This window comes from Simochromis diagramma, unplaced genomic scaffold, assembly GCF_900408965.1.
Source record: "Simochromis diagramma unplaced genomic scaffold, fSimDia1.1 OVJJ01000186.1, whole genome shotgun sequence".
Taxonomy (NCBI): domain Eukaryota; kingdom Metazoa; phylum Chordata; class Actinopteri; order Cichliformes; family Cichlidae; genus Simochromis; species Simochromis diagramma.
In genome coordinates this window covers 614,505-641,295 of record NW_024387464.1, presented here as the reverse complement: position 1 = coordinate 641,295, position 26,791 = coordinate 614,505, and the positions used below count along the sequence as shown (strand labels likewise).

Here is a 26,791-nt window from a genome sequence, read left to right as displayed (position 1 = left end):
CTCGCACCATCAGTAACACACTACAAGGCAGGGAATCAAATCCCACAGTGCCAGACGTGTTCCGCTGCTGAAGCCAGTGCATGCCAGGCCCGTCTGAAGTTTGCCAGAGAGCACATGGATGATACAGCAGAGGATTGGGAGAATGTCATGTGGTCAGATGAAACCAAAGTAGAACTTTTTGGTATAAACTCAACTCGTCGTGTTTGGAGGAAGAAGAATACTGAGTTGCATCCCAAGAACACCATACCTACTGTGAAGCATGGGGGTGGAAACATCATGCTATGGGGCTGTTTTTTCTGCCAAGGGGACAGGGCGACTGATCCGTGTTAAGGACAGAATGAATGGGGCCATGTATCGTGAGATTTTGAGCCAAAACCTCCTTCCATCAGTGAGAACTTTGAAGATGAACGAGGCTGGGTCTTCCAACATAACAATGATCCAAAACACACCGCCCGGGCAACAAAGGAGTGGCTCCGTAAGAAGCATTTGAAAGTCCTGGAGTGGCCTAGCCAGTCTCCAGACCTCAACCCCATAGAAAATCTGTGGCGGGAGTTGAAAGTCCGTGTTGCTCGGCGACAGCCCCAAAACATCACTGCTCTCGAGAAGATCTGCATGGAGGAATGGGCCAAAATACCAGCTACTGTGTGTGCAAACCTGGTAAAGACCTATAGTAAACGTTTGACCTCTGTTATTGCCAACAAAGGTTATGTTACAAAGTATTGAGTTGTATTTTTGTTATTGACCAAATACTTATTTTCCACCCTGATTTACAAATAAATTCTTTACAAATCCTACCATGTGGATTCATGGATTTTTTTTTTCACATTCTGTCTCTCACAGTTGAAGTGTACCTCTGGTGCAAATTACTGACCTCTGTCATCATTTTAAGTGGGGGAACTTGCACAATTGGTGGCTGACTAAATACTTTTTTGCCCCACTGTATGCTGTACTGTACTCCTGAGCAACACTTCAGAAAATGTGTAAAACTCAAATAATCAAATAAATTTCAACAGCATGTGATCCAACATATGTGGAGGACTTGAACTTCTCTAAATCCACAATTTATCAAAACAAATTAACAACAAACAGTGCAGATTTCTGAGCTCATAAATCCACCATCTTTTATTAATGCTAATGAGTTGCACAGTTTCTGTCAGTGGCACTGCATAGATTCAACCTGAGAGCTTTATGCAGAAATGTTTCCACTGAGGTTCACGTCAATGAAGGCATTTAAATGTTTATCTGTTTCAGTACTTTAGGAAAGTCTGGGTTTGCTTTGCAATGTTCAATAAATCCCAAGTGGATTTTTTTCTTTTTTTCCAAAGAGTACCACTTCACTGCATTGTAAATGTCAACTCCCTTGGTGGTGGTTTTCAGTGACAGTAACGTCAAAACCTCAGTCCACAGACTCATCCCACTCAACTGAATACAAGGAGCACCTGTTCATGTCCAAATCCAGCTGTCTCTCCACATCTGCTGACAGTGCTTATACCCTCTGTGCTAAAGTGTTGGAGGAAATGGCAGCAAATAAAAGGCAAGGTTTTATTGCTTTTGAATCCCAAACGGAGACAAAGCAAAAAAAAAAAAAAGAGGAGTAAAGCAAGTGAATGAGACATAAAGAACGCAAACACAGGGAATACAAGTATCCAGGAAGCCCTGGGAAGTACTAGAAGCCACAAGAGAAACCAGGACTAGGAAAAACACAGTTATGTAGGAGAACTTGTCAAAGGACAAGGGGAAACCAAGATAAATACTAGAAGTGATGAAAGAGGAAATATTTGGGGAATTCAGCTGTAACTAATACTACAAAATTAGACAAGGGAAGTGAAAGTAAATACAATGAACAAGAGACAAAGACTACCAAACAAACCCCAACTAGAATTAACTAAATGCAGCAACAAATACTCTAAGGCAAGGCGCATAAATGAATTCTTTTTAGATGGATTTTGTTTAGATCTTAAACTAGAAGATAACGTGAATCAGCAATCCCCATTTTTTAATTTAAAGTAGATCCATCTGAAAACAAAAGTCAGTAACTGAGTAAAGCCAATGTCTCAGCAAAATATGTGGCTTCAAGTCTGCGAACAGAAATTAAAGTTTTATTTTTCTATTTTATTTGTGAATCCAGTTATTTCATATGATTGTATAAAATAATGCAATAACCAATCTTTTTACAAGAGCTTTGTAAATATCAACACTTCTCTGAGTTCTTTTGATTCCTCAGAGGCATCCGATGGAAGACAAAACACTGCTCAGTAGACCATTTAACACTTTATTACTTCTAGAAGGGAGATGCGTCCTGCATTACACGTTGCCGCGGATCTCAAAATGGTGATGTGCCCCTGACAGTTTTATTACAGAAGCTCTCTCATTCTAGTCTAAACAACTGTGTCTCAGTAACTTTCCACTAGAAATGGTCCCCTCTTATCTACATTTTCCCAGGCAAGTATGAGCGAGAGTCTGCAGCTTTCTACTCCCCAAGGACACATGGTCTCATGCCATTATTTTTCAGGGCTGTGTCCAGTTAATACTCCACTATATAACTTTATAACACTTACTAATAAAAAAAGCATAGCATTATTGAGGCACTGCAAATTATTTAATCCCAACAGTCCCTCCTTTGATCTGATCAGATCAACACTACTAAAGTCATCAAGCATCATCATGTTGTTTTCAGATCCCCAACAGCTCTGTTAACCAACCTTACCAATAATCCTCAGATAGAAGGCACACCACCACAAATTACCCAACTAGCTGTAAAAACGAATAAGGAAACCCTAATGGACCTAATACACCCCTTCCATTGCCCAAGGACAGACGTCATCCAATGGATTATCAATTCCAAATATTCATGCATTTATTAATTTTCTTAAATGATGTTCTGAGTCTTCCCTGGGCTCTAGTTACAGAACCATCTGGGGTTGTGTTGTTGGGAATGAAAGTGCAGCACATCTCTCCAGACATTACACACACCCCATTTTTACCCACTAGGTGTCAGTTCTCTATGCTTCTTTTCCCTCTTTGGCTCTCTGTCCCCCTTTAACGGGTGGACCATATATGGGATGACTGCTGTGCTTGGGCAACTGTCATAACATAAAAATCACAAATCACAGACCATTACTAAAGCTAATTCTCAGATCTCCCATTACTTTCAGCTACCTTCCGGGACGGGCGATTCTCTGCACTCTTTTCCTCTTCTTTCTTCAACGTTAGGGGTTAGGCTACCCTTCGGTTCATTGCATAGATCAGGGGATTTATTTTGCCTCTTGGCCCGGATCCATGTTTCTTTTGGGGTCACAGCAGTGTCCCCCTTTCTTGGTCAGACCCTCCTTGGTCTGCTTCTGGATTTCCGCCAACCCCTGGGTGGTTATTGCTGTGGTTCTGGGATCCTCTCGAGGTGACTAGCAGGAGCCCAAACGGCATGACCCTTGACCCCAATTGCTGTCTTGGCAGTCTTTGTGTCTGCTGCGAAGGATATCTTCGTGACCTCATCTGGTGTCTGCTCCTAGCTCTGTAAAAGACGGAAAAACCAAACACTTGTCTGCCTAGCCTAGATAATCTAATGTTATTATCCACTGTTCTTCTAGTGATTCAAAATTGGTTTAGAATATCATATCCGGGACCCTCTGACCTGGAAAATTAGTCTAATTATTATCTATGTGTGTAAGCGTGTTTGCAGTTACCCCTCTGCAATTTAAGTCATTTCCTACAATATATCAGTCCGGACAGTCACGCCGAACGAAGCTTATGACCGTCAGAAGACTGAGTGCCAAATCTCATGAGCATATTTGCAATGTGTGTATGAAAATGATTATAATCACGTATTGTAGTAAAAGAAATCCAAAAAGAAATCAAACATTTTCAATCCTAACATTTTCCCTCCTTTCACAAAAAGCATGTGTTTCATTCAACCTGCTGTCCCACAGTTTCCCCTCCAGTGTGATACTAAGCTTCTCATGAACACAGGCGTTTTATCTTCTAAACGCGATTCAGTTTATTTAATCATTAACAGTTTATATTGATTTAAATTTTTTCGCTTAGAAAAAAATACTTGAACAAATGGATCAAAATTAAACACCACCACAGCAGTGTGTCTTATAAAACAGACAGTGCTGTCAATACTGTAGCTCCTCCCATGAAAACGTTACCTGCCTTACCTTTCATCAGTCATCCTATGACTGTTGTATTTTGGATTAAACAACTCCTGTGACACAGAGCAGAAGTAATTCCTCACCTACTGTATCAGTCAAATTAAAAAAACAAACAGACTGGTTTTTTTTTTCATGGAAGCAACACAATGGATTGGATAATTTGTGTTACACTATTTTCATCTGGTAAGACAAGTTTGTGCCTTCTGATTTTGTCTCTAGTTCTTTAATTATGAATGAGTACAACCTGTGGAAAAATGACTGTAAGTATGCACAGCCACATTTTTCTATTTATAAAATATTTCTTTTAGTATTAAAAACCCACAAATAAATTGATGGTAAAATATAAAGTGAAACCATATGACCTTGACATATTTTTGTGATGGCCCTTTCCTTATTTGCACTTTATCCTCTGTGAACCAAACTACCTGCTGAAATGTGTCATGAGTTCAGCCAACTTCTGACTCTAAAAATAACTTTATAACTAAAATGTTTTGATGTTTTCTGTCGTAGAAATGCAGTGTGAAAATTTCATGAAGTAATACATTCTTAATTATTAACCCCACAAAACCTGTAGAACTGGATTTATGAACCCAAATGATTTAGTAGTTTATGCAGTCATTATATATGCCTCCTTGTTTTATGCAGGGCGACACAAAACTGGAAACTTTTTACGACCACGACACACCATATTCTTCCTTCCAACTTATTCTCTCCATGTACTGAAAATCTTTAATTACAAAAGATTACAGTAATCTAAAGAGACAGTGGTGATAAGAGGAACTTGAGAGGGTGTCAGTATTATAAAATATCTATGTCTAAATACATTTGGTTTTTGCAAAACTATCAAATTAAGATTTCATTATTGAACAGAAAAATATATTGATTGTTCATAGCATGACCCAAAAAAAGGAAATGTGAGAAATGTAAGTTGTTTCATAAAAATAATTGGCACAAAAATTCAGGTCTAGCCTTATATAGAACAAGGGCTATGTAGTATTGCAACAATATCAGAGTTTCACTTTATGGCAACCATATAACAATACAATTTCCGTGCCTCTATACTGTTTTTATTATCTAAAGTGCACGCTACTGATTTAGATTTTCTTCTTTGGGGATGTACATTTGTGACATCAAACTTACTTCCCTCAGAGACTTCATTTCCTTTACTTGCATGTGGGTGTGGTACGTATTGATGAGTCTGACTGTTAGGGAGGACTGGAGAATGTGCACGCAAGCAGCATTCTCCATTCTATTTTATTTTTTAGCACTGTAAGTAAGCACATGCATACAAAAAGGTTGTCTATTTTTATACAGTGGAATATCCTGAAATTAATTGTAGAGTTAAGCATTGATTTTCATCCTTTAAAGCTTTAAATGTCTGTATTTTTTAAATGGAGGAAGATATAAGAAGCAAAGATAGAATCTGGTTTAAATTTTAATCTTCAATATGTTTTTTAGCTTTATAAAATATCTGGCTTTAGAGCACTGTAGTGGTAATGACAGATTCACTGTAGCGCAGGGGTGTCAAACATAAGGCCAGAGGGCTAAAATATGCCTGGCAAAGACTCCAATAAGACCCACTGGATGGCTTTGGATCAAGTGAAAAAGGGCATAAATTTAATAAGACTTATAAATATATTTTCATAGGTTTTACAGCATTTCCTCCTGATAAAGATAGAGAATTGTACCACACCAAAGTAAATAAGTAATAGATGAACAATGAAATGACAGAAAAGTTCCTGTTTTTTCAGTATCTTCTCTAAATCTCTGTTTTTTTTGGGTCCAGTGAAAGAAAACAAAGAAAGGATTATTTATGTGAATTAATAAAAGGTTCTCTTGTATAATTACAGGACAGTGTGCAATGATCTAATATAACTTTGTTGTTTTACACATTGACTATCTAAAATTTAAGCCCAAAGGGTCATGCTGACAAGATGTTCTTCATTAACTACAGCAAAATTTCTTTATCATATATATAAACTGAGACATACTCTTTAAATTGCACTCTTTTTTCTTATATTTAGCTATCTCAGGGAGTGTGTAGTTGTACTATGAGCTGTATGTGGTCCTAGTGTGAAGTGACTTTGACATCTCTGCTATAGTGGTAGTCTAGACATAGTATGAAAATAAAACAGACTGCATATAATTTCCTAAATGTGATTACATTGAGGAAGGCTATAATTACATTATTAGATGACCTTAAGTAAGATTATTGATGTCATTCTTCCTTTTTCTTTTTTTCTTCTGCTTTTTAAAAAAAAAACATTTCACAGTGTTAAATGCTGCACTTTGTTTCAATATTGATCCCGTGGCTTGGAAGACCCTGAATAACTCTGCTGCTGGTTTTGGCTACCAGGTGGTTCAAAGACAATCAGAGTAAGTCAGGACATGCATTTTTATGTTGGATGTGGGTCTGCACCTGCGTGGTTAAGATTATTTTACAGATTTCGCATTTTTTGAACTGGCCTCTCTGTTATGCCTTACAGTAATAATTAAACAATACTTCTTAACAGAAAACATACAGTGTATTTAATAATAATAATAATAATAATAATAATAATAATACATTTTATTTCAAAAGTGCCTTTCAGAACACTCAAGGACACTGTGAAGAGCAAAGTAGTAAAAGCAGGGAATATACACAATAGTGAGAAACATAACAGATTAAAAGTTAGCAGGGTGGAAAAGTTATGTGGAATAAGCTATTTTGAACAGGTGAGTTTTGAGTCTAGACTTAAAAAGAGAAAATGAGATGATATTTCTCATATCAGGAAGTAGGGAATTCCAAAGTTAAGGAGCATAGCAACTGAAGGGCCTGCCCTCCATAGTGACAAGACAGTGGGAATATGTCAGTGAAGGTTCTCAGTCATCCAGGTCATCGTAGTCTAAGGAGCTTGGAAAGAAAAGCGTCTGGACTTCTTTAAGTTGCTTGAAGACGTTTCACCTCTCATCCGAGAAGCTTCTTCCGGTTTTGGGTCAAATGGTGGAGAGTCCTGAATTTTAAGCCCTGTGGGAGTATCCCCCGAGAGGGACAATGGACCCCCTAATGATCCTCTACCTAATCACATGAACCAAGGTGTGAAAATGGGTGTAGGTCACAATCAGCCAAGTTTTCAGGTGAGCTCATTGTGAAACCTAGCCCCACCCTATCATGTGATTTCCTGAGGTCAGATGGCCCAGGATGTGAGTGGGCGTTCTCTGTCCAAAATGTGTAAAATGGCATCCTCAAAAGAGTGACCTTTGTCCTTTTAATGCAGATGGGCTGCCGGGTTTTGTCCCGTGGAGGTGGCTCTCCTATGTTGTGCCATGCGTTTATGAAGTGGCTGTTTGTTCTCTCCAATGTAGAGGTCTGAGCATTCTTCACTACACTGTACAGCATACACTACATTGTTGAGTTTGTGTTTAGGAGTTTTGTCTTGGGATGAACCAGTTTCTGTGTGTTGCTAGGTCTGAAGTAAATTGCAATGTCGTGCTTGGAGAAAACTCTCCTGAGTTTTTCTGATACACCGGGTATATAGGGAATGACAATGTTGTTGCGTCTGTCTTTCTTATCCTCCCTCGCTGGTGTCTGATCTTCTTTTCTGTGCATCTTTGCTGACTTGATGAAAGCCCAAATAGGATAACCGCATGTTTTAAGAGCTTCCTTTACATGTGTGCGTTCCTTCATTTTCCCTTCAAGGGAACATGTTCTGCCCGGTGGTGTAGGGTCCTAATTACTCCAAGGTTGTGTTCTAGAGGGTGGTGGGAGTCAAAGAGGAGGTACTGGTCCGTGTGTGTGGGCTTCCGGTAAACTTCGATGTTGAGGTTTCCATTCTCTTCAATGTGCACGGCACAGTCCAGGAAATGCAAACAATTGTCCTTTGTGTCTTCCCTGGTGAACTTGATCTATTTATCCACAGCGTTGATGTGAGCAGTGAAGGATTCCACTACTTGTGTTTTGATTTTGACCCAGGTGTCGTCTACATATCTGTACCAGTGGCTGGGTACTCTCCTTTTTAAAAGATCCAAGAGCCTTTCTTTCCAATGCCTCCATGTAAAGGTTGGCTACAATGGGTGACACCGGGGAGCCCATGGCACAGCCATGTTTTTGTCTGTAGAAACCCTCATTGTATTTGAAATATGTAGTGGTAAGGCAGACACTGGGAAGGAACAGAGAGAGAGAGAGAAGAGGATCTGAGGCACCGAGATGGAATGGTGATCTGAACCAAATCAGAGAGATTTGGAGGGGAGAGAAGATGAATAGTCTTGAATGTATACAGAAGTATTTTAAAATTGATGCGATGTTTGACCAGAAGCCAATGAAGCTGCTTCATGACAGGGGTGATGTGGTGAATAGAGGGAATCCTAGTGTTAATACGGGCAGCAGAATTCTGGACACGTTGAAGCTTATTGATGGATTTTTGAGTCAGGAATGAAGAGTAAACAGGAGTCAGCTGCCATAAGCAGATCGTTGATTATTTTTATAATGGCTGTTTCTCTGCTATTGCAAGGGCAAAAACCAGACTGGAACTGTTCATAGAGATTATTGTTATTTACCTACAATTCACTGTCTGGACTTACGTCATTGACTGGATTTATTTCTTTAGTGTGCTCGTCAGTGCCCCAGTAGAACAATATTCACAAAATCGAAGGGGGAAAATTTATAGCTGCACCACCTCTCCCCGAAACTGCCAAAATATCCCGTTTGAAGGTAAGTAATCATTCATTATTGAATGTATTGACAAGATGTGATGGAACTCTAACAGCAAGTGTTTTGCCATCAAATAAATTATCGTGAGCTGCACAGAAACATGTGTAAATCAAATCATAATTAGATTTTTCAAAGTAAATATCTTAGTTTGTAACACTGAGCCTTTAAAACTAGAAATATCTTGCTAAAATAAGCAAAGAAAAAGTCAATGGCATTAGTAATGTTAATATTAAGATAATTCTTTAAGTGAAACTAAATTATATGATATTAAAGCGGCCTGGTTTACATCCTGGTTTGCAGTTGAGAGAAGTTCCAATGGGAAGTATTTCAGTCATGCTGCTTTGGAGTCATTGATTTAAGTCTTATTTTCTTCCTTTCAATTGCCTTTTATGAGTATTTAAAAAAATATTGCTTGTTTTTAATACAGCACCAGATTTTGCAGTCAACATGTCGCTTGGTCTGACAATGAAAAGTGATCCCACAACACAAAACACTGTGGTGAGTTGGTGAACTGCAGACATTACCAGTACATTGTCAAAATCTCTTGTTATTGTCACGTCCACTGTGGCAGACATGTGGAGGTGGAGAATTAGGACCCAAGAGTGATACAGGGTGATACAAATAGATACGGCAAAGGTGAGCATGGAAGCTAAGCAAAACCTAAACTGGGAAAACTAACTGAAACAAACCAGAAACAGAGATGTAGGGAGACTCAGGGAAATACACAGATGAGCCAGCAACGCGCACACAAGAAAACACAGGGTTTAAATACACACAGGACAATCAGGGAATGGGAGACACAGCTGGGATTAATTGGACATAACGAGACAAGGGGAAGCAAAACTACAAACACTGACAAGAGAAACGGACCTTCAAAATAAAACAGGAAACACACCAACAAAACTCTAAACATGCAAACTTAACACAGACTGGGGAGACAGAACATAGGAACACGAAACATGGAACAGGAGAGCACAAAGGACACAAAACACTAGGGATAATCATAAAAAACAACCCAAAATAAACAAAACCACAGAATAATAAGAATAAACTTAAACATAAACATGGAGTTCACAGACTCTGGACCATGACAGTTATAATTAGAAAATGCATGAAGGCCATTCCATGACAACTTAGGCTACGTTCACACTGCCGGTCTTAATGCTCAATTCCGATTTTTTTGTCTGCTTGTTCACACTACAAATAAAATGCGACAGCAAACGCGCTCTAGTGTGAACCCTCAAAGCGGCCCGCATGCGCAAAAGAAAACGTCACACACAACGTGCTCTGTTTAGACCCAGAGCAAACAATATTGTTTGACTGATGGCCCTTAACCCTCTCAGGCTCAAATTAAGTTTTTTGTTGCTAATGCACAACCAAGTCCTGCAGTGGTACTTCTGAGTAAAAAAAACTCATAAAATATGTATGTGGGGTAATCAGGTTGTTAGTTTTTAACTGTTGCAAATCGGCAACGCCTGCCTCGAGAGGGTTAATATAAAGACTTCGGACTTTACGTTTCCCAATTTTTGCTTTAAGTTATTTTGTTATTTACATAATGTAAATGTAAATATGTAAATAACCTAATAATGATCCTTATTGCTGTTTGCTTCAAAGGATAGTTGCAGATTTCTGTCAGAATCTGCAGATTATACAGTTCTAAATAACATGTTCACGTTTCTCCAACGTTGTCTTCCCAACAGTTTCACTGACACAGGTTTCACTGCTGGATGGCCAGGAAGTGTTTGCGATGTCTTCTCCGGAGCTGATAATTGGCGTCTGTCTTGTGTCAGTGGCGTAAAAGACGGATTTAATGCAACTTGACCATTCAAACAGCAGTCGCTTTCTAAAACATTGGATATTTATCAGATTCAGTACCACATACGAAAGTGACCCAGATCAGATTTGAAAATATCGGATTTGTGCCGTTCACACTGTCATACCATGATCGGATATGGGGTCAATGCGCTTTCGCCTGCAGTGTGAACATAGCCTTAGTGTGCCTTCCACCAACACCCCATAAAATCAGCTGATGTTTTGGGTACAATACATTTGGCATATTTAATGAAGCCATTCAAAATTTTACCTTGTTTACTGAAAAACACTTAGAAACACTTAAGACATAGGACAGGTGTATAGGACTGGGTCTGCTTATTTTAGTTCACTTGTTTAACATATTCAAGCTCTGTGAAAAACTAAATGTATTTTTTCAGTCCTGAAATGTTAATGCGGATATATCACATACATAAACAAGAAGTTTGGAAGACTGAAAAAGGCTGAAAAAAGTTATTTAAAAAGATGTAAGAATTATAAATTGCTTAAATTTTGAACCAACTCCAATACTTTAAGGACTTCTAGCTTGGAAATGTTTCATGGTAGAATTTAGTGTGGCTTCTTTAAATATGTTAAAGTTGTCAAAAAAAAGAAGAAGCAAATTTCAGATTAATTTCAGGTATGTTTGATGTTATATCAAAGTAATCATTGTATGAAGGATAGGGAAGTAATCAGCCTACTGTATTAATGGAAAATTGACACTGTCTTCTCTCAGGTGTGTGGTCCAACCATCCCAAAGGACTGCAAAAGTATCACCATGTACAACGGTGTGTGCTTCCACATGGACCGTTCTAATATATTTGGACTACCCATACCTTCTTCTCTTCAAGGTAACAGTAAATAAAATTTGTGATGATATACCCATAATGCTTAGAGTCCTGGGGCCTCACTAATTAAAAAAAAAAAGCTTTTGGATTTTATACTTGAACGTAGAGTTCTAATGACTTATTTTGGTGCTTGTACAATCTCTAAATCTCAGATCAACTGAAACTATATTGAGACTTCTGTTTATACATGTCAGCAAAAAATAAGGTTTAGTCAAAACAGAAGTGGAGTAAATTAAAAAAAAAAGGGATTGATGCCAGGTTTTGTGTATGACTTGTATGATTTGGTGGTCTAAGATTACAGATGAGACCAAACCTCAAGATCTAAGCTTGGATGGATAGATGCATCCAAAACTGCCATACCACAAAATAACCAATAGGAAGTTGTCACTTAAAAAAAACAAACAAACAATAAAATTGTTTTAAGTTGTTAATTTACTCCTATTGGTAAGTAAGTTTTAACCTTAGGCTAAAATCCCACACACTGACACAAACCCCTATCCTAGTTAGGACACAGTCTCTCTTTTAGTGTGCTGATTGTGGCTCGAGGTAGATTCTTGTTACATGAACCTCTAAAATTAGTTTTAGATCAAACTAATTTAATCTTTTATTCTTAATGTTTTGTCTGTCAAATCAGATTACATTTAGTATTTACTACGTAAATGAACTCAAAGGGCCATTAATGAGAAGTTTATTTCAGCATGTGGTACTGTGTGGTACTGTTAACTTTAACCCTTTGACATTAAATTCATTTTGAAATTAATCTCTTTGATAGCATGCCCGCCGCAAGTAGACATTGCTTTTCTGTTGGATGGTTCAGGCAGCATATCTAATACAGACTTTCAAACAATGAAGACATTTGTGAAAGCGCTAATTCAGTCATTTCTCTCAAATGATGCACAGGTAAGGCCCTGCAGTCCCTCTGTAATTTAAATCATGGCACATAAAATTGTTTTATCTTTATTTCTATTTATTTTCATAAAGCATGACAATCTCTTTTTCTTTTCTTTTTTTTGCAGTTTTCTGTTTCCCAGTTCTCCACGGACCCTCTAATTCATTTTTATTTTAAGAAATTTACCTCATCTGGACCATGGAATGACATAGATGGAATTAGTCAGCTGAGGGCATGGACTTACACAGCTAAGGCCATCAGACATGTTGTGTCAGTGATGCAATAATATTACTAAAGTACTACAGTGAACTTATTGTCTAGACTTCCTGTCCAGATTATTTTTTCTGGTGCATCTCACCACACTAAGTACTGTGTGTTTGAAAGCCTGTAAAAAGACAGACTTGGGTTTTGAAGAATTATTTCCCACAGATTTGATGAGATGAGCATAACCAAGGCTAAATTCAAATACTTGCATTAGCTGGATTTGCAAAGTGCAAAAATATCTGCAATACTAAAAGATAATACAAAAATGATGCATATCGAGATAATAATAACTCATGCAATTTAGTCATGACCATAAGATGCACTTTGAAAAGTTGTTTTGTGTTAAAAATAGATTTTTTTTTTTCACTTGGCAGGAACAATGTTTTCACACCACAGACAGGTTCCAGACCAAATGTAAAGAAGGTCTTGATAGTAATTACTGATGGACAATCCCAAGATCGTTCTGATCTGGGAGGTGCAGCACAGCTGGCAGAGAGTAAAAACATTATTCGATTTGCTATTGGGGTAAGTACTTCCATTATTATTATTATTTTTATTACTCACAATGTGTTTCAGCCAACTATCAGACAAAACTCACAAGATATAACACTATATGCACAACTATAACAGTAGATGATGGAGTACACAGGAGGGAAGAAATTTCACAAATTGACAGTACCACACTCAAATTCAGTGAGCTCTTTAGAACAACCCATTCTTTCATAAATGTTTGTAAAGAAGGCCTACACTGGTAGTTGTTTGTTTATTTATATCTGTGACAATGGGATGCAAAAAACACCTGAAGGCTAAGACTAACGCAATGAAATCAAAGCCCATTTCACTGACCACATAAACTTAAAATAGAATTTCTTAAATTAATGAAAAGGCAGAATTTTTTGATGGGAACATAAACTGTTCATAATCAAATTTATGTGAAAAATATTTTGCAGAATTACGTAACTGTTATCATGAATGTGGGTCATATTCAGTGAGTGCACGATACCTGTCTATAAACTGGGTGAAAGTCCGTAAAGTTATGGACCATAATCTGTACTGAGCAAATCCTGTTGCATAGTATAACAACTCAAACATATATTTTATAACACCAGGTGGGGAGTGCATTTACTTACAGTGCAGCAAAACAAGAACTGGACACCATTGCATCTTCTCCCTCAGTCAAATATGTGTTTCAAGTGCAGAACTTCAACGCACTTGAATTAATAAGACAGAGTCTGCAGGACAAAATCTTCTCCATTGAAGGTACAAAGATAAATGTATTGTAATAGCTTTTTTACAATTAAAATGACATACATGGTATTACTTTTTATTTAGTTTTTAACAATCAATCTCATTTCAATCTCTCTTTTGTAATCAAGAGAAAAAAATAATTTGGAGCTACTACTTAACTTAGAATAATTAAAAAAAAAAAAAATTATTTTAAAGTGAAATTTGTTGTAGTGTGTCTTTTACCTTCTCATTTATTTTTCTGTTACAGGATCTCAAACCAGTGGAGAGTCACTGAAAATGGAAATGTCTCAAGAGGGATTTAGTACAGTTTATGTGCCTGAGGTAATTAAAACTACCTGAAACTCACCAGACAGTCTAGTCATAGAAAGAGAGATTCACACATTTATAATAACCAGAAAGCAAGCAGACAGTTATCCAGTTAAACATACTCCAGGTTTGAAATGAAAAATAAATTGTGTATAAAATGTATTTCCTGTCTGCACTGTAGGGAATTCAGATGTCTATTGTTGGTGCAAACCAGTGGAAGGGAGGCTACGTGCAATACACAACAGGAGGCCAGAAGGTGAAAACATATGAGGATGTGTCTTTGGAGCCTGACAGTTATCTTGGTAAGAATATTACAGCTTTAACAATCTAACTCATACACATGTAACCATGTATTACACAGCTCTGCTGTAATTCTTTCACCCAAACACACTAATGTGTTTGCAAAATGGACACATTTTAAAAGAAGGAATAAGGAATCTTCCCCTTTTTGAATACCTAACCTCTAGGTTACTCCATGGCAACTGCTAAAACCCGAAGTGGCTCACTAACAATTGTTGGTGCTCCAAGATACAAACACAGAGGAGTTGTGGTCGCTGTTAACAGACAAAGCTTTGAAAACCAAAAGATCGAGCCCTTTTCATCACAGGTATGAATTTACAGCAAGACAGATCTGAATGGAATTGTAAACTATATATGAATTTTTTTCTTAAATAAAAGCTGTTGTTTTTTTCCCCTAAACATGAATCCTTTCATTACGAATTTGTTACTTACACAGTATCAGACTGGTGAATATTTCGGGGCAGAGGTGTGTGCCATGGACATAAATAATGATGACATCACTGATCTAATCTTCATATCAGCCCCAATGTACATGGAGCCTGATAGAGAGGGAAGAGTTTATGTTTGCAGACTAACTGGTTTGGTAAATCACAATTTTATGTACTGCAATTAAATGAATCAGTTTATTTTTCAACTTTCTTAATAACCATAAAATATTCACTCTCCTCCTTTCAGTTTGTGGAGTGTAATTTTGATGATCCGTTAGTACTAAGAGGACATGTAGCTGTCAAAGGAAGGTTCGGCTCTTCTCTTGCTGTGCTGCCTGATCTAAACTCAGATGGATTCAGGGATTTGGCAGTTGGAGCACCTTTGGAGAATGATGGTGAAGGCAGCATCTACATATTCCACAGTGAAGGAGGACGAATCAGTCCTACTTACTCACAGGTGCACAGCATCAAAGAACTCACGAGGATATATTAACACAGTTATCATTTAAGGCCCATATCTATACAATGAAGTTTGATTAATTAAAATATTTCACGTACACAGAGAATTACTGGCTCTGAGGTCCAGTCAGGACTGAAGTTCTTTGGAGTGACAATCAGTCAGTCGTCTTTTGACCAGAGTGGTGATAAACTACCTGACTTAGCGGTGGGTTCAAAGGGCACGGTTGTCTTACTGAGGTAAGTCACAGTCCAGATAGATACTCCAGTCATGTGTTATTATTGTCTGTGGTATGTCTACCAACTTTGTCAATGTCAAATGAATGCGCCAACTGTCAAACGTTTAGGTCAATTTGAAGACCTGTGCATTGGTTTTATATAATATAATAATGAATCATAAATCATCATCAATGATAAAGTGATTCATGAAAAGTAATTTTTAATCTTTAATGGAATACATATGCAGGATAAAACAGGCATCTATTTTTTTCTCCCAGAAGTCACGTTATATGACTTAAAGTTTATCATGTCAAAAGCCTTTCTGATCATGAGATAAAAATTTTTTTCGTTGCGACATGATGGAACCCAGGAAAATGGCAAAACATGACATGCATGCGAAGTTGCAGTAAGCTGCCGTAACAGCAGAGGGAGCGATTTTATTTCAATCCGACGTGAACATTATCACAGGAAAGCGTTTTAGCAGACATTATTAACACATTTACATGTTTATACATATTAGACACCTAGCTTAAACGTTTTTGGCAATTAAGGACCTTGAAATGTTCTTTATACGTTTTGTGTTCACTATTGATTTGTCTTTACATATGTTATCTCCCTGTGCTGGTAATACAACTTTTGCATGCAGAAATGCAACTGCATGCGTGTCCACTTCATGTTTTGCAGAAGCGTGAAATAAAAATGGTGGTCTGGTGTCTATTACACGTTTTGCCATCATATTGGGTTGCATAATGAGAGGTGCTCTGGTGACTAAAGGTGGAATAAATGTGGTTGGTTAAGCACCTGGAAAAACAGCTTCTGTGGGTTTTATTTTGAGACTCAAGTCTCAAAATAAAATGCGTAATTTATAACAGTAGCCTTGTTGTTCTAAAAAATGATTTCCAAGCAGAAATGGAAATAACTACATTACCCAGAAAGCTGCTGTGCTAATTGAAAAACCAAATGTTGTTCATATGTGTTTTTCCTTGTTTCCAGATCAAGACCTATTGTAATGGTTGAAGTCGAGGTGTCATTCAGCCCAAACCAAATCCCTACTCAGAATGTAAGCTGCTCAAAACCACTGCAGAACACAGCTACAGTCTGCTTTACCATGAGCAGAGTGTCTACAGTTGATCGAGGTTCTTTATTCTCCTCACTTTTTCAAAATCAAAATGGCACTGCCCATCCATTTTCATTTTTTAGTGTATGTACATTTGTAACATTTTAAACTGATTTATTCCAGCTCAAGCTAGAATTAATTATACTTTTACACTGGATGCCACTCGCAAACCTCCAAACAACCGAGCTTACATCAGTGGGAAACAACGAGAGGAGTCTCGATCGGTCATTGTTGACTTAAGTACACCAAACTGTTCAACTGTAAACTTCTTTATTGAGGTAAAACAACATCAGAGAAAAACTAATATAACCAATAATCAAGTTCAATTTGGTGAACAGCAGATTTTGTTTTCCATTTTCCTTTTAAGAGTCTTCCAACACGGAACCTAAATCTAACACTGCTGTCTTTTTGCAGGCCTGCCCAGACGATGCTCTCAATCAACTTTCCAATGAGCTCAAATTCACATTTGACGGTTTTCCTTCCAACACAAATCTCAGACCAAGCCTTGCTCAGCAGGCTCAAACAACAATAATTTATCCTGTAAATACCTTTAAAAATGTACTAGCTGGACATGAACTGAAGAACACAGCATTAGTTTTGACCTTATTTTTCTGAATTAACTTTTTGTTGCCATAAAATTGACTAACACTACTTCTACCGAAGAATTCTTGGGTGTGAAAAGGACTTTGCTGTTTTCCAAAAGCGTATCAAGAATATTCAATTTGTTCAGATTAACAAAAATGTAAAAGTACAGTTAGATGGCAGAACAAACAGATTATTCGTTGGATTCATCGATGTTTCATTTATTATGTAAATAATGTGTAATATACATACTTTTCACATCATGCTGTGTTCCATAGTTAGGGTTTGAGATCAACTGTGGCACTGACAACAAATGTGTTGATGACCTAAAACTGGACTTCAACTTCACCAGGTTATTATGTTATATTATATTATATTATATTATATTATATTATATTATATTATATTATATTATATTATATTATATTATATTATATTATATTATATTATATATTTTGTCGAGAACTTTACAATTCACCAAGAAAGCATCATGGTCCCTTATTCTTTACACAGAGGCAAATACTCAAGAAGCTGTTTTTTTGACAATTATTAAAGAAACACGAAACAAAAGAGCCATCAATCCACTTGCACAAAATTAATCAACAGCATATCAGCTCACCAGTGGGCAAATGGGCTCCTAGATGAAAAGAGTATCAAAAAATTGCCAATTCACACATATCTCTTCTCTACACACCTTCACACTAATCTGCAGGTTAAACCAGGGTTGCATAAAAAAACACAGCGCAAATGCCCCCACCAAAGGCACCCAGACACCTCCACTTCAGGCCCTCAGGTTCTTAATAAAACAAAATACAAAAGTCATTCATATTTCAAAAAGATACGAAAAACCAGCAAATATGGCCTTTCACATACAACACATACATAAGTGTCATACATTAAAAGGGCTCAAAGATTTGACCAATACACAAAACATAATAAAACAGCATCAGCATTGAAGCACAGCATATATGTTACATACTACATATTTTGAATTCTAACATAGTATGTTAGAATTCAACACAAATACGTGCTATATTTAGCTTATGCAAAGTTCACCAACACAGTGCAATCTGTTTTCCTCTTCCTTTATTCTTGTCCTCTGTCAGATCCTCAGAGGTTAAAGTGGGCATTGATGAGCTTTTGAATGTCACAGTCACAGTGGAGAACAGAGGAGAAAACTCCTACAACAGTCGCGTTATTCTCACATACCCAGCTGGACTCTCCTACAGGAAGTTCACCATTCAGCAGGTAAGGCATCAGGATCAAGTCTTTATCAGTTCATCACTGATCTGCTGCTCTCCCAGTGCATCCAGAAGTCATTTTATTTACTAATAAAGGGAAGAATTGAGTGCAAATCCTTGGACAGTGAAGATGGTTTATCTCGAGGAAGGACAGACTGTACTATTGACAAGCCAATTTTCAAGAGCAAAACTGAGGTTTGTTTTTTTTGATGCAATTTTCTCTTCTCACTTCTGCACAGTTTAATAAAAAGATGTGAGGGAATCAAGATTTCTCTCCTTTATTTCAATTAAGGCTTTCTTCATTGTCTCCTATGGGATTGACACCAACAGTCGACTTGCGAGAAAGATCTTTGTCACTGCAAATGCCACCAGGTACTGTTCATTTGGTCATTTAGGTACTCCTTGTTTAATAACCCCACAGATACAGTACAACCATTTCACTTCTCTCTTTCAGTGGAAATCAAGAGAACACTACTACAAGTGAAATCTACGAAATGAAAGAGATTGCTGTGAAATACAGCATTTCCATGACATTTGAAAAGTACGTGTGTTTGTATTTGTAACAAAGGAAATTATTTGCAAGTCAACATTCTTTTGTCTTACACATTATTTATATAATGTTTAAATGTTTAAATCTTTCTAGCACCCTCAGCTACAGCAATTTTACTTTTGGGATAAATAATTTGCAGAAACCGGTTCGACAATCAGTCACGGTAAAATATAATAAAATATAATAAATATTATTGTGTGAATTAGACCTAACCATTATAATGCTTGACTGCCTTTGTCTTTTCTCCCCATGTTTTAGGTAACAAATGATATCAGAGCGCTTAATTTCACTGTGGTGATCAAGGTTCCAGTGAAGCTTGATGAAAAAGAGATTTGGGTGAATTTGAGCAGCCTACAGGTAATAGAAAAGATACAAAAATGGGTCACAATTAGCTGTGTGATGGGTGAATTTGCTAAAATTAGGATCAATCACCCTGACATTAATGTAAGTGTATTTCAGATTGCAGACTGTCAGAGAGGAAATGATGAAGCACCAAATGTCACAGATTCTGTTCCAAAGATACAAAAGAATAAAGTGGTGGTAAGTATGCCTTCACAGACATAAGTATGCCTCTGCACTTTCGCTACCTACCTGTTAAAACTGAACCATGGTACAGATTCAAAACATAACATTGTACTGAATCACAGATTTGTTTCATTCAATTTTTTTTAAATCACCCACAGGACTGCTCTGTAGCCATGTGCAGAGTGTTCAAGTGCAACACCTTCATGGGAAGACTGCAGAGTAGGACATACGAAATCTCTGCCAACCTCAGTTCAGGATGGATAGAGCAGGTAATTAAAGGGTAGTTTTTTATAAATGATTTATACATATTTGGATTATAGGTGGTCTTATGTACTTGAATATGATAACAATTTCTCCCTTAAATTGAACAATATTTTTAATTCAGCCTCATCCTAGTCTATTTTTTTCCCCATAGATTGGACTTCAATCTGCTAAATTCCTCTTGACCAGTACAGCCACTGTGGAGTATGACAAAGAACAATACATCTACTTTTCAACAGGGTCTTACAACAATCCTCCTGTTCGCAAGGTGACTTAGCATTACTTTCTCTTGTTTGAGATGTACAAGAGCTTAAATGTCATCCACATTGTGTCTCGTCATCTCTTAGATTGTAGCAGAGGTAGAAGTTTACCCTAAGCCAGATTTCACTAAAGCCATCATTGGAGGATGCCTGGGAGGGTTGGCTATTCTGGCTTTACTCACTGCTGGCCTGTATAAGGTGAAAGACTCTTCTTACACTTTTTCAATTCATTACATAGCTTTAAGATTTTTAGAGATCATGACCAGTTAAACAAAGGTTAAAGGTTTTTATAGTCACTCATATAGTTATTTTCATTCATTTTGTTTGCAACTGTAACACACAATTTCTGCCTTTTTATGTTTTTTCCTTGCACTTCTAGGCTGGGTTTTTCAAGAGCAAATACAAACAGATGATGAAAGACAGTACAGAAGATGGTCCAGGGAATGATGCAAGTGCACTCACAGCAGAATAAGAAAATCACATTTGTAGTTGTACATTTACTCTATATGAAAAATTTAAGGCCTAGTGTGTGTAGCAATGTCCATACTACCACATTTGATTGATTCAACAAAAGATAGCTTGCTGTGTTTGAAATCACTCCTTTGCTTGCTCATTTACTATTATCTAATATAGAGGCTCCTAGCTGTGTCCTTCCACTACCTTCAGAAGCAGAAAACTGCTGAAATTAAATCATCCGAGCAGAAAAATACAACTGTCAATCAATGCCTTAAACTTTAGACACCCGAGGACAAAGGAGACACAAAGTTTGCATTCTCAAATAAATTAGATGAGATTAAATTTAGTCTGTGAAAGTCCTGTGATGGATTATGGTTGGAAGTGTCTTTTCAGGGTGACTTTTTCTTTGGTGAAGAATTTTACTCTCTAATCTGATCAACAATAAAAGATGTTTTGTCAGCTTTGTGTTGTGAATTTTTAACTAATCATCAGTGTCTATCCTGTGCAGCATGTAAACGCATCTATACTTCCTTTTTTCATTCTTATTTGACTTATTATCTCACTTTTAATAAGAAGATAACATCAGCATATTCTTGCATAATTTATGTATTGGCAAAAGGACCATCATTTTACAAAACAATGCTATAGATGTCATGTTTCGGCTGTGTGGCAGGCAGGGATTGGACCCAAGCGCAAACTCGCGGGGACACGGGGGACAAATTCAATGGAACAAAAAAAACAAAAAAACACTGGCGTACAGTTCACCAATAACTCAGGGGGCCGACCGTGCGGGCGGCAACGGGGAAACAGTTCTGGGGGCCGACCTTTCGGGCGGCAACGGGGAAACAGTTCTGGGGCTGACCTCGACGGCGATAACGTCCAGCTGGTGGCCCGGAAAGTGGCCGGCGATTCCGAGGTGCAGAATGTGGCTTGGTCTGCGGCGTGGCAGCTGCAGGACTAGGCGAGGCTGATGCAGAAGCTGAAGCTGGACCAGGCGACGCTGAAGCTGAAGCTGGACAAGGCGACGCTGAAGCTGGACCAGGCGACGGCGAAGCTGAAGCTGAACCAGGCGACGGCGTAGGTGCTGCAGGCCACGGCGTGGCAGCCTCAGGTGGTGGCTGGACGGGCTCCTTGGGCCCCCCAGCTGACGTGGCATGACCAGTAGGGGGAGAGACCACTGGCTGAACAGAAGGCAGGTAGTGGAACAAATGACTAAGCTGAACACTGGGGAGATGGCTGAGCTGCACAGTGGGCTAAGGGGTGAGCTAACAGTAACACAGGAAATTGAACTATGGACTGGGCTGCTAACAGAGCTAATGGCTGTATCCCAATTCAGGGTCTGCAGCCTTAAAGGCCCCATTTTAAGGCCGATTACGTCACAGCGACGCGACGAAGGCTGTCCCAATTCGAAGGCTGCTCGAAATGCGGCCCTCAAATGCGTCCTTCATTTCCCTGAATTTTAAGGCTGTGGCAGTGTAGACTTCGTGGCCCAACATATCCCAGAATGCATAGCGCGGCGGTTTGTGTGGATAATTTTGCCGAAAAAAATGGCGGATGAGGGGCCGAAGAGTAAACTTTAAGTAAGTACTGAATATTATGTCACTTATGTGCAAATGTTTAATAACGAAGAACATTAAAACATTACTGTTGGCCACATGTCGGCAAAGTTATGTGACATTAGTGACGTTTGTACTAACTTGGTTTTAAAGCCTTTACTTTAAAATACACGCCGTTCAATAGCTGAGCTTAATCTTACAGAGAATGATCAAAGCTCATGTAGAAACAAAAAAACAAATGAACAAAAGATTTTCTCCTTCATTTCTGTCAAACAAAGCTGTATGAAACGTTTCCAGCTGTTAGTATCATGGTTGCTAGGCAACTTGGGCAGCGCGACGGAGGCTAGACTGTCCCATTTCACAAGCCTCGCACTTCCGGCCTTAGCGGTCTTTGAGTACGCGGCCCTTGTGGACCGTTAAGGCTGCGTACTTTAAGGCTGCAGACCCTGAATTGGGATACAGCCAATGACTGAGCTATAGACTGAAATGCATGCAGTAGTGATGGTGGTGATGATGGTTGTGGACTTAACTCTCCTGAGCCTCTGGAACACAGGGAGGACTACTGGACGGGCTTGCCTGAGCCTTCAGTAGAAACAAGAACGAGTGCAGGCACCTGCCGGACACTAGCCTGCTCCCACCCCAGGAGTAGGTATGGGTGCGGAGACGGGCTGTATCCTGGCTGACCTCACCCTGGGGACCGGCATGGGTGCAGGGGTGGACTGGTTCACAGCCCCCCTCACCCTGGAAGCCAGGACAGGCACCGGCAACGGCTGGGCAGCTGCCGTTCTCACCCGAGGCGCTGGTAGGGGGTGCAGAGACTGACAGAGCCTCAGCCAGCCTGGAAACCAGAGCAGGGACCAACTGGGCCCCAGACTCTCACACCCGAGGAACTGATACGGGTGCAGGGGTACGCTGGGCCCGAGCTGCCCTGGGAGCAGGAACACAAGTAGGCAAAGGATTGGGCCCAGAAAAAAACAGTCTTAGAATGGGCAGGCTCAGGGTTAAAATGTACTGGGTCAGCAAAAACAGACTTATCAAAAATGAATTTTGCACTTTTTCCACCACGCTTTACAGTCTTTGTTTTAGTAGTGTTTAAAGGGTTTGAAGTGTTTGACTTGTCCTTAATTAATCCCCCCTCCCAGGGAGCTGAATGAAAATAATTTTCCCAGTCATTGTCATCATCCATAAGGGAAGTTCCCCATGGATCAGAGGTGAGTTTATTGTTCTTCTCAGTTGTGGCTTCAGGTGGAATGTGTGAAAGGCAGTCATTATGACTCACCACCGGGAGTTGCTCAGCAGGTGAAAAGTGACGGCGGCGTGAGCGTCGCTTCCTCTGTGGTGAGGATTCTGACGGGGTGTACAGCTGAGCCTCTGACGTGCAGGACGGCAATGCAGAGGCTGGCGCGTGAGCATCAGAAGAAAAACTGAGCACTCCCACCTGAAGCGGCCGAGGCTTGGGTGCGAACGGGGCAATAGGTGGAGGCTTTTGGCAACTTCGGGGACCTCCGAAAGCCAGCCGATTTCCTTGGAAAATCCGCCCGTAGTCAGGAGTGCTCCACGGCCTCCAGCGGAGCTCCTCCTCCAGCTGGGCAAAGGCAGCATCCTGACGCTCACGCAGCTGGGAGCGGTTTTCTGGGTCCGTGTAATGGTCGCGTTCTACCCTCATGTTTCGGCTGTGTGGCAGGCAGGGATTGGACCCAAACGCAAACTCACGGGGACACGTGGGATAAACTCGAAAAGCACAGCTGTATTGCTGGAAAAACAGCAGGCAGGATTCAGAGACAATACTAACACAGTACAGAGGAAACAGGAGGAACATGAGGGTAGAACTAAACCTAAGAGCTAGAAATCACAACCCAGAAGGACAAGAAATCTAGAAAAGCAAAACAGGACCCAATAAACAATAATATAGAATGAAAACACTGGGCCACAGGCCCAGGACTGTGACAATAGAAGTAAAAGACTTTACAGCTTTAAATTCTAAACCATCTGTGTCAGTAACAAAATAAATGCCAAAAATGAGATTGTGCTGCTTTTTGCTTAAATGTAACATTTTAACCTAATATCAAAAAATTTCATGCACATGTATTTTTAAAGAAATTGTTTGCTAGAATATCAAACTAGCTGTACTCAAAGAAAGGTGTGGTTCAGCAATTGCAATCTTACATTGAGAAACAATATGCTAAAAATATTTGACCTGCACATTTGACCTGGCCCTCACAAGTCTCAGCAGCCAGGTTAAAATGATGCATCTTCAACGAATTTGCCAATATTTTCAGTTGAATAACAAACTTATTATTGTTCAAATGTCCTCTAAAGTCTGGAGTGGGTTTTTAGATGGAGATATTATATAGCAGCTGGGTTTAAGGAAAAATGAGCACAGCTTTAAATATCCACACCATCTGTGTCAGTAACAAAATAAATGTCAAAAATGAGATTGTGCTGCTTTTTGCTTAAATGTAACATTTTAACCTAAAATCAAAACATTTTATGCACATGTATTAAAAAAACATGTTTGCTACAATATCAAACTAGCTGTACTCAAAGAAAGGTGTGGTTCAGCAATTGCAATCTTACATTGAGAAACAATATGCTAAAAATATTTGACCTGGCCATCACAAGTCTTAGCAGCCAGGTTAGACTGATACATCTTACAAGACTAGAAAAAAGAAGGAAGAAAGGTCTAGATGTGTAAGAGGGTAGTGGCCCCTCTAACCTCTGTGCTCTTTCTCAACTTGTATTACAAAACACAGATCAAGTCTTGTATTATATATCTTTATTCTTAAAGCATCAGAGCCTGGAATATCATCCTAAAGAATGAAAGTACAATTTTCCAAATTCTTGAGTATTTAGAAAATTTTGAAATTTAGGCATATTAAATTAATCACCTTTTAAAACATGCATCATATTATCTACTACTAGAGGTAGGAAATAATGAAGTACACATAATTCATTTCTGTACTTAAGTAGAATTTACAGGTATTTCTACTTGAGTATTTATTTTTCTGACAACTTTTGACTTTCACTCCCAGCGTTTTTAAACAAATATCTGTGCTTTCTACTCCTTACGTCAAAACGGGCTCGTTACTTTAGGTTTGATGCATTTGAGGAGAGTTATTATTTCATGTCACTGTGGGCCTTGACACATCAAACCAATTTGAGCCTAAACAGGAACAAATGAAAGGTCAAAGTTAAGCTGGGCATACACTGTTGGGTTTTTTCAGTCGCGTTAGTCAGCTCCTGCTCAAACTGTACGATTGAATTGCAGGGGTTAGAAGTTTGTTGGTCATGATGCAGGGTCTCACACTATACAGCCCGATGCTCTGATGCGACCTGAGTGCTCACACTGCGTCTATAACATGAAGTGATAATATGAAGCTTATAACACAAAATCTGTCTCTCGCTCTCCTTCTCTGTCTTTCACTCACACAGACACACACATCACCATCAACTTTGAAAAACATTGACCAGGCAGCTGCAATTGAGCAGCAATGTCCATCTTTTTCATGGTTGTTGCGGCTGTGATAATTTTGTGAGGCCACATCGAAAAGGCTCGGATGAGCTTGCTAATGTTCTACAAGTTGTGCCTCCATCACTTGTGTCCAGATCACACGCTGCACTGCCGTGCTACTCCGTCTGTTTCACTTCCATTCTGTGTTTGTGCGTGCGCAGTCTGAGAGGTTGCGTTGATATCCTCATGAGGGGCAACAGGATTTCAAACAGGTTTGATTTTCTTGCGACCATACAGTTGATGATCGGGAGCTGGTCGTGAGGTGTTAATCGCTTCTCGTTACCCCATGCTACAAGATGCACAACACATGATTAAAGCAAGACTCAGGCGGATAGTGTAGAATATAAAGACAGCATAAACGGTGTTAGTGTAGAGGATGAAAATCAACCAGGACAACTCATAAAACATCTGCTGACGTCTTGTTGAATTCAGGTCACAGCCTGATCACAGCTGGGACACTGAGAAAATCTACTGACCCTCTCAACTGAAATTATTGTGAAATATAATTCCTTTATTAGAATTAAAGTTTAGACTTAAATAAAAATTTATGTTCTATCACATTAATGCAGTAGAAGGTTCGGTTAGCAATATTTCAATAAAAAGAGGTGGTAGAAATGTTCTTCAAGGAGCTACTTTTACTTTTTTACTTTGAGTGCACTTCAGAGCCAGTACTTTTTCCACTTTTATTTAAGTCTGGACTATTTTTAACACTAGTATCTGTACTTCTATTTAAGCAAGGAACGTTGGTACTTTTGCCACCTTTGTCTACTACATTATATATAGTAGACATTTATATTATAATATAAATGTCTACTATATAGTAGAATAGTGCAAAGTATTATATTTTGCACTATTCTACTATACATTATTGTATACTTGTATTCTATTGTGCATATTGTATATCTTATTACTCTGTTCCTCTGTCTCTCTTGCTGCATTGAACATGTGTATGACAAAAGAATTTCCCTCGGGATAAATAAAGTTCTTCTTATCTTATCTATCTTATCTTATCTTACTACTGACAGTGCTGTCATCATTGTGACTCCTCCTGCCAAAGAATTGCTTTAAATGGTTGCCTTACCTTTGTTATCACACCCTATAATTTCTGCATTTTGGTTTCAACA

The 26,791-nt window shown here is 38.7% G+C and overlaps 1 protein-coding gene across 1 annotated transcript; it reads left to right on the top strand.

Moving 5' to 3' along the window:
* The first annotated feature begins 4,128 nt into the window (after positions 1-4,128).
* Positions 4,129-21,059, top strand: LOC120723211 (integrin alpha-M-like). The gene is made up of 30 exons (XM_040014556.1): positions 4,129-4,334; positions 6,425-6,527; positions 8,738-8,841; positions 9,269-9,339; positions 11,387-11,501; positions 12,271-12,398; positions 12,515-12,657; positions 13,026-13,176; positions 13,761-13,911; positions 14,147-14,220; positions 14,387-14,507; positions 14,673-14,812; positions 14,942-15,088; positions 15,181-15,390; positions 15,496-15,629; positions 16,602-16,744; positions 16,849-17,003; positions 17,140-17,265; positions 17,586-17,659; positions 18,414-18,555; positions 18,645-18,743; positions 18,841-18,920; positions 19,003-19,089; positions 19,192-19,261; positions 19,357-19,455; positions 19,558-19,638; positions 19,782-19,892; positions 20,039-20,152; positions 20,232-20,342; positions 20,524-21,059. The coding sequence occupies exons 1-30, from the start codon at positions 4,298-4,300 to the stop codon at positions 20,614-20,616; spliced, it is 3,414 nt and encodes a 1,137-aa protein (XP_039870490.1). The 5' UTR covers positions 4,129-4,297; the 3' UTR covers positions 20,617-21,059.
* The last annotated feature ends 5,732 nt before the right edge of the window (positions 21,060-26,791 follow it).